Source organism: Bactrocera oleae, chromosome 5 (genome assembly GCF_042242935.1).
Source record: "Bactrocera oleae isolate idBacOlea1 chromosome 5, idBacOlea1, whole genome shotgun sequence".
Taxonomy (NCBI): domain Eukaryota; kingdom Metazoa; phylum Arthropoda; class Insecta; order Diptera; family Tephritidae; genus Bactrocera; species Bactrocera oleae.
Genome location: NC_091539.1, coordinates 26,385,203 through 26,394,909, shown reverse-complemented (window position 1 = coordinate 26,394,909; position 9,707 = coordinate 26,385,203). Strand labels below are relative to the sequence as shown.

The 9,707-nt window shown below is 31.4% G+C and overlaps 1 protein-coding gene across 1 annotated transcript; it reads right to left on the bottom strand.

Annotated features, from left to right (window-relative positions):
• Positions 1–795: 795 nt before the first annotated feature.
• On the bottom strand, positions 796–4,216 carry brk (transcriptional repressor brinker). Its single transcript, XM_070110334.1, has one exon. It carries the CDS (start codon positions 3,391–3,393, stop codon positions 1,402–1,404), a length of 1,992 nt encoding a protein of 663 aa, XP_069966435.1. The 5' UTR covers positions 3,394–4,216; the 3' UTR covers positions 796–1,401.
• Between the last annotated feature and the right edge of the window lie 5,491 nt (positions 4,217–9,707).

Genomic DNA, 9,707 nt, shown 5'->3' with positions numbered 1-9,707 from the left:
TATCACATTATCGACTGAATAAAGACGCATTTGGGTGTTAAATTACGTTTGTTTCGTTTTGTAAATTCTCTTAAAATATCTTGATTTTTTCCATACACTCGATAATTATGACATTTTTTGTTTTATTCTTATATTTTAACCTATTGAAATAAGGATAAATTAAATCGTAACAATAATATACATTATTTTCTTAACTTACATTTCAAATGTAAGCAAAAATCCTCTTGCTTTGTTTCTGATAACAAAACCGATAAAATTGGTTTCCGTGACACCCAAAACCGATACAATTTCTGGTTCGAAAGTCAAACCAATAATATGTGAATTCATGGCACCTACTACATTTTTTTTTTATCGGTTTCAATTCTGATTCCGACAACTATCATATTTTACAACACCCCTGAATATATGATTATTTTGTACCCACAATCTTAAACCATGCGTGGCTGAATTGAAAAAAAATTGCTATTTGTGACCAAAAAGTTGGGGAAAAGTGAAGATAGATGGGAGCTTATAATACGAAACGCAGAACTTTGTTATGATAATTTTTATTTGAATCGGTTTGTCCAAGTTTTTTTTTCAATTTCTTGCTGTTTCAAAGCTTGCAAAGAAATTTCTTCTGTGTTTGGTACAAAAAAAATATTGTTATTAGTACTGTTAAACAAACACGAAAAGTGTTTTCCGTTTAGGTTAAATAAATTATTATATAAATAACTCGAATCATGGTTAATGCTTTTCTGAAAGCTGATAATTTTGGGAGTTTCCATTGTATAAATAACGAGTAAAACAAAAACCAAATATAGTTAAGTCTTTGTACTTTTATTATACTTATTTGATTGCAGCTCATTTTATTTTATAACTTTAGCTATACAAGTTTAGAAATAACTTTTCAAAAAAATACAAATCTTTTATGAATACATATGACATACACAAATTTACTTGTAGATTTTCGATTTGATTTAAAGCTTTAATTCTTAAGCCACTTTTTAATTGACATTTTAAAATCGGTGATACATACACTATGTATGTAAATGTATACTTATATCTTAAATAATTTTATTCCATTTAATATTGATATGTTGAAATATTAACCCCCAACGTTATTGCATTGCTTACAACAACCGAAACTACCCATTTGGGTGTTTATTTACATCCGAGGATACTAATAAATTATAATTATAAATGGATTATAATTATAAATATATAATTATATATATGTGTGTGTACAGTTATTGCCATAATTTTTAAATACAATATACAGCCTTCTATAAATCTCTCTAAAGATTTTTTGATTTTTCCATTTTTTAATGTAAATAATCATTACTTAAAATTTGCTGCATACATGTATACACAATGTATTGTATGTAAATGATTACAAATTACATTTCGTACAATCTAAAAAACTTAGGCATACAAAACTATGGAAGCATTCGTTGCCGGTGGGTTTGAGTTTGTGTCTTGATTTAACCATTTTCGAACGCAATTCTCTTGGCATGTCAAATTCTCACAGACTGCATGTACTTGCAGATCAATATTACAGGTTCTTTCTTCATTTATTCTGTAATACTCCTCCTTATATGATGATTCACTATATGTTGAAGACGAACTCTCATATCCTGAAACGGGAGATCCTTCGGCACATGGAATCATTGGAGATAGAGCTGATATTGCAGTCTTATGAAAGGCACTTGGAAGATTTAACGGCTTGCATCCTTGAAAGTACGTACTCTCTACTTGAAAATTATGTTCAGGAATATTTGACGGATTAAAATCGTTTGGTTTTCCATCACTTTCCATTTTATATAGTGAAGATATGCAACTCTCGTTTTCATCGGAGACTTTTCTTTCTGAAGCTTCCTCATTTTCACTAAATTTTTCATCTTTTTCGTCAAGGAGATATGGTTTAAATAATTTTATTGGTTTCGGAGGAGGTGACTTAATTTCCATTTCCACTTCGATATCATCATCATCACTTTCATTAGGCTCTTTAACTTTTGTAAATAAAGTGGTAGAAACATTTTTCGAATTAAGCATCAGTTTGTTTGGTTGGTCATTCCTCGAAATAACCTTCCGCTTCCTAAAAGTCAAATCCACCACATTCTCGTATTTATTTTCGGCCACATCATCAGTACTTGATAAATGTCTTAAACTACAATTTATGTTCTCAGCATTCTCACGTCGAGAGCCAATTGATAGATCGATTGGCGTAACAGTTAGGCACGATGTGTTTGATGATTCTTGTGTCGCGTTATAGTTTTGCAATGTATATTCTTTTTGATTTCCATTCTCAATGTATGTACTTTGAGGATATTTATTTAAAGATTTGCGGCCACAGCAATCTTCAATGTTATCCACTACAATTTTCGTTTCATGTTCACTCAATTCAATTGAACTAATTGTCTCACTTCGTTCGAATAGGAATTCCTCTGTCGTTATGTTGATTTGTGGCGGACATGAAGAAGCCAAGTCAGTTGAAGACAAAACAGTCACAGGTAGACAAGTTGACGACATTAGTGACGGCATTGTTGACACCCGAGATTGTGGTTGTAACAGTGTATGGGTATGCGGAGGTAAATTGTATGGGTAGTGCCGATGATGTTGCGGTGAAATATGTGTTAGAACGGGTATCGGTATAGACATATTTGAAGAAGTATGAGTGTATGGCGTATCGTAATGATGATGATGGTGGTGGTGAGGCTGAAGGTGGTGAGTATGAAGAATTGGTGACGATATTGCCGCAGTGTTGCCACTTACTACAGTCTGACATAGTGGTGACGATGTATTTGTAGTCGAAGTGCTGGCAATAGCTATAGCACCCGCTGCAGCGGCGGCCGCCACAACGGCGGCCAAGTTCGCCGCAGCATAGACCCCTTGTGTTGATGCATTCGTTGATGGAACCACAACTGGTATTGATGGCACTGTTGTAGAATTTGTAGCGACACTGTGTCTGGCTGTGTCCAAGGGCAGTTGTTGAGGTTTACTTTCAAAGTGATGGTAGCCAAACTGACTATTACTATTCGTTGGCATCATAATCGGCACTTGCTGTTGTTGTTGACTAACGTTATGAAACTGATGTTTAAGGCCACTATGATTTATACTTGCAACTGAAGATCTTAGGTTCGATTCACATTGTAACCACTTTTGAATTTGTCTCCTATGTATATTATATTTTCTGGCAGTTGCCCGCTGATTACCCTTGCAATCACTATCTTTTCGATATGATTCTAATACTTGAAGCTTGAAATGAGGTGTAAATATTCGGCGAGATCCCATTTTCGAATTATTTGTGAGGTTGTTCGCACCGCCATTACTTGCCATATTTGTTATTGTATGTGTGATTTGTAAAATATTTATTGCTGCTGTTGGCACTTGTGTATTATTTGACTTAGATATCATTATATAAAAATCATTAATAATTTTTAAACAGTTTTTATCATCCAAAAATACAATGTTTGGACATCCAAAATTAAATTATACCGCTCAATAAGCTTTTGTTGTTCTCAAAAATTACTATATTCCCGTGTGCAATAATGCGCCTTCCTATGATACACGTTCGATTGCGCCGTTTCTTCTTTCCACACTAAACGATTAGCAGCAAAATTGCTCTAGCATTTGCCAGACATTCTGGCTCGGTTCATCTTCTATGTATTTGTAACTACATGGCGCTTATATATACATACACACATTCATAAAGTATAGCGGACGGAACAAGTGAACGATGCAAGCAAGCATTTGTCGTTCTAACCAATACAAAGCCAAATCAACTGTTGCTTTAGTTCAAATACGTACAAATGAATGTGTATATGTAGATAGTGTACACTGTACATTGTATAGTCAGAACGTGTTTTCCCAATTCCGTACAGTACTTATGTGTTTAGTATCTGTGAGTCATGACAGTATGTGTGTAGGTGAACGTGTCCAGTGTTGTATTTTAAAGGCAGCGAAAGAATTAATTTTTCAAAGAACTCACTGAATAGCAAGCTATAAACATATGCATATACATCCATACATATGTACATAATATATCGGTAAATTAGTATATAATATATTACAGTACAAATATGTTATAGATGTATACATGTAGGTATAATGTAGATTTATATTCGAGTATCTTCCGCCGGTTCATATGTACACACATACTTATGCCTAGGTAACCATAAATATTATACTAATTCTAATATAATAACTATACATGCCCATATACATATATGTACATACATATGTTTAGAACGTATATGTAAATATATAATGTGTATCTAAAAGTATATGTATATGTGTACATACTATTGTATATATATTCTTATAGCTTGAATTTAACTTGTCCATCCTTAAATTTAAAAAGTGCATAAATATTTTATGAATGCGAAATTAAAAAATACTACAGTTTGAAGCGTATTATATCAAAAAGAAAATATTGTCACCAAGGCGAAAAGTTGCAGGTTGCAACATCAGCGGGTTTTTCTACGCCGTATATACACTTGTGCTCATATAATTAAGTCACGCGTATGTAAGAAGTTGCATGAGTACATATGTATGTATGTATGTAAGTATGTCTATTCACACATTCCTTATATTCATATAATACAAATACATACATTTAAATATTTGGAACAATATTTATCCATGCTATGTACTATATATATAAAAAAAAAACTTGGTCAAAATTCGTAGGCTTAATTAAATTTTATTTTTATTTATTTATTTGTAACAACTACCAGCAGAATTTGGTACCTCTAATTTAGACACACAGTATGTACATATGTTTATATGCTAATATTCGAACTTTAGGGCTTATGTTTAACTTTGTCGAAGCGGTTCACTGTCCCCCAATTCAGAACTAAATTTTATTTAAAGAAAATATAATTTTGGAATTGTAAGGTAATTCTTCTCAAAAGTCTGTCTTTAAATATGAAGTATGCAACATGTTCCAAAAAAATTAAAATTATAATAATACCAATAATTATGTTATATAAGTATATGTTATACATACATATTACTTGCGATATATTTTTGTACATACTCTATATTGGAACAATCTAATAATGCTAAAAATGAATAATAATTGAGATAACGTTTATAGCCAAGTTCAAATTTTGCCATGATTATTAATTTTTAAAAATTTTAAGTTGCTGTCTTAAAACGAGGTCCGTAAACAATATACATATGTATGCATTAATACATTATATTATATCGCTGGTGATATGATCTTCGGACAATGTGAGCCCAAGTTAAGTATTATTTTATGAACAGATGTCTAAAATGCAAAACTAAATGCCAAATAATTTAATTTATTTATTCATTTGTCTAAAAAAGCGAAATTCGCATGCATATAAACGTGCACTGTATTCCCATTAATGCATATGAAACCATTGGTATTTAATTTATAATTTTCGCACTAAAGTTTATGATACATGTAAATATAATGCATATAGATATATATATATATGTTTATACATACTTATTTATGTATGTATATGTATGAATTTATGTAAAGTGCAAATTTATAAACTGAACTGTTTAACTGCTTATAAATGTACATTCATACATACATATGTATACAATTTATACTGGGACAAATAGCTACACATATATACATATATGTTAGTAAAATTTGTATAAATACTTATATTCATAATTGTGTGGGTACTTACTTATTTTATACCAACGACACAAAAACGCCTACATGCTAACATTCAAGTAATATACCCGAAAACACAAACGAACTCATATGCTTTAGCACATACCTACGCAACATACATAAATATGCACACATGCCCATGTCCATACGTAAGCGTCTATCTGTGCTTCTGAATGTGCAAGTAGCGTATTACGAGTGTTCTTTCTGTTTCAAACAGGTTTTCCAACCATATCGAACTAAGCGTACACTGTTGTCATGTTTCATCCACGGTGCTGAGGTAACGGCCGCTATGATTCGTTCCCTACGTTGTTAAATTGTATTAAAAAGGCAAACAAATCAATTCCTCGATGAAAATACATGCACGTTGCTAGTTTCTTTTTATCACATCATTCTTGTTTCAGACACTGAGCATTTACAGATAAACTTGTTTTCGTGTTTCGCGGCGGCGTTTGCTTGTACACATATTCACTTCTACACATGCACACACAAACGGGTACGTGTTCATTCAAATACTTGTAATGGTATGTGTAGGCAAGTGCCAATGAGCACTGCTGTGTAAAGAAACTCGTATTTTCAATTGTAGCTCCACGAAAATGTGGCAACAACGCTTGATCGGAGCAGACAGAATGTCGCCAGCTCTGGCGGTTATGCCAGACACTTAGTCGGGTCTTGTTTTCCCCTCTTTGGTGCAAACAACAAAAATCTTTGTACAAACACCCGAACGTTCATGCGTGTATACACACATAAGTGAATTTACATTTAAAGTCATTTGAATTTAGATATGTACATAGTTATTTACTTACATATATACATGTATTTGCTTGGGTATGTGCTTAAGTAGATGCATTCGCATATGCACAAATTAATGTGGATGCATGCTCGTATTTATGTATGCATCTACCATAATAAGTGTAAATATTCTATGAATATGTGCAATATGTGGGCATATACTTATATCATATTTTAATATATGTACATACATATGTATGTACCATATAATTACATATGTATATTATTCGCCGGTAATTGATATACATATCTACATTAATATGTACGTAGTATGCATGTACATATGGGCAAGGAATAATATAAGTAAATATATTCTTAAATATTTATGTACATTTATATATATGTATGTATATACTAACAGCCAAAGGTGGGTGTTTTAAAAGATAACACTAACAGAATTTGATTTGTTGTTGTTGTTATAGCGGCAGAATTCTGCCGAGTTGACAATCCTTGGCCGGTTACGTAGGATCGACTGTCGTGATTTGTAGGTATTATTATTACATTTCTATGTAAATACACATGTATGTTCATATGATGGGCAAAAGGTGAAATATTAGTGGAATCAGTTGATCATAATACATTTACATGCAACAAAATCGAATTATTTTTATTGTTTGATCGAAATTAACTTATACTAAATTAGACTACCAATTGGAGCGTTGTATGTTTCACTACTGGCAAGCGAAATTCTTCTAATAGTTTGTGATTACTATTATTGTCAAATGTCTAAATGTTTTTCGAACTTGTAAAAGGTTATCAACACATTCTTTAGCTGATCGAAAACAAATTAAAACATATATATAGGACAATATCAAGTCGCACACTACATGGAAACTATTTGGAAAAGCAGGCAACCGGCAGGTAAATACCTTTTTTAATAGTTAGACTTAGTTTTTAACAACATAATTAAATGTTTTCAGTTTTATATTTTTATAATACTGAAGGTGAATGTATCTTCAATCTATTTAAGGTACAAAATCAAAACATATACGTAAAAAACATGCAACAAACATACTTGTATATATGGCCATACATATGTCGAAAATCACGTAGATGATGTGTTGTTAATTGAATTAAGTTCTCCAGATTGTTATAAATTGGAGGTATTCTGATTCACTCCTAATTGATTAAGTCGGTTTGGTTTGTTGGGCTCATTTTAGATTAGAGGTTAATGTCGGTCCTAAGGGGCGGCGTGTTGATACATTTTTAGCAATTGTACATGACCCTGGTATTACCGACGATTACCACCGCCGTTAGAAAAGACACATCCTTAAAGCAGCTCTATTCTTGTAGAGCTATGTTCGGTTTTTTCCCCACTTCGCTTGGTACATCGAGGTCCGTCCCAATACTCTGCTGTCTTGAGCAGTCGAAAAGATTATGCGCTTTTTAATATTCAGAGTAGGGAGCAAAGGTTTCTTCATTACTTTTTTCGATTAGTATTCAAGGTTTTTTGGTACTTTCTGATTACATACCTCCTCCTTACATACTTTTTTGTTTAAAATTCCTTCATTGTAGTTAAAGGGTTAGGTGTAGTCAAAGACATGAAATAATTACAAATTTAAATATATATATACCAGTAAATTATTTTATTTTATAAAATCATAAACACAGCTACATTAAATACATACATAATACTAGACTTGACATAAATTTGAAAAAGAAAATTATTAATTTTAAAAGTAATAGTGGCTTGTGTTCATCAAGTTCCATCTTAGATCAATCGGACAAAAAAATTAGTTTTAAAAATAAATCATCTAGTTCTTGATCGAAGATTTTCTTTTGAATGACATGTAACATTTTTCCCAGATTTTCGGGAAAAACCAACAGTTAATTGTTTATAAAAAATCGATGTTAAAATAATTCTTCAATCACTAATACTTCTAAGATATTGAAGTATAAGAAAATGCTTCCCATGCATTTTAAAAGAAGTAAAGGCACTGCACCAAACATGTCGCCGAAAACTTTTTCGTTACATATTACGCAGTCTTGTTTCGCATTTCGACTTGTGTTAGCATTTTTAATTGACATTGCCATTTTGTTGTTTTTTTTAGGTTTATGCTTGTTTGAAATTTTAATGTCTTAAATAGATTTAAGATACATTTGTATATATGTAGTATTGCGAAAAAATAAAACTGAAAACATTTATTTCTGTTATTAAAAACTATGCCTGAATTTAATTTTTATAATCTAATAATCAACATATTGCTACGGCACTAATCGAGAAAGATATAGTTATATACAGTGGATGCCACCTAAACTTAATGCCACCTAAACTCATTTATCAAATAATGTTTCCAAATTTATGCAAAGCCCGTCGAGTTATATGAGCCACTTATTTAAATAAATGAATACACATAAAATAATCAAAATTTTCTTTGAAATGATAACTTTGCGGGATAAACAATTTGATTTACAACCGATTTTAACTTACCAGGAACGGATTCCACCAATTTTTTTTTGTATAGTCAAGAGCATTTTTTCTCACTTCTTCATAAGGTCAGTGTTGATGTTTTATATTGCGCGCTTCCGAAGATTTAGGACAATTACACAATAACCATTATTCAACGACATCGGCGGAATGCTTAGAATGATTTTTTTGCACAGAATTTTTATGAAATTGTATCTCAAAGATGTAAGTATAATTTTATGCACATATGTATATATAATTTAATGTTCATCGATAAAGATTTGGAACACTTACATAGATGTCGATGTAATTTGACTTTTTGGAGAATCCAATGCTCCACACGTCCACTCAGCAATTTGTTTCCTTTTTCTTAATTATACTGCTGCGTGATCTTGTACTTGTAATAGTAGTATATCTTTGACTTTTTATTACATTTCGTATTTCGTTTGAGAAGCAATTTTACAAAAATGCGCAATACCTTAAAGTTTTAAAATCGCCCACAGAACTAATAAGTCGATCTCATGGAAAACACGTCCAAACTAAGCATTTCATAAATTACCGTTATCTGGGTTTCTTTTAATGAGTGAGTTTGTTTGAGTGGAGCGTAATTTTTTTTTTCTTGTAAATTTTGAAAACATACCTAACTCACATAATAATATAATAATTTTTGTTTTCAGTATTGGTCACTCAATAAGGTTTGATAAAAATAATAAAAATTCAAAATAAATAATTAAGACCTGATGTTATAAGATGTTTTATAAAGTTATCACAGGTTGATCGTTTTAAGTGGCACCCACTGTATATATAAACAGATTATTATCTCTAAAATGAAATAAATAAATTCGTTTTGCAGAAAAAAAAGAATTTTACACAATT

Coding starts and splice junctions, on each gene's coding strand:
- brk (XM_070110334.1), bottom strand. CDS start 3,393: ATGATATCTAAGTCAAATAATACACAAGTGCCAACAGCAGCAATAAAT.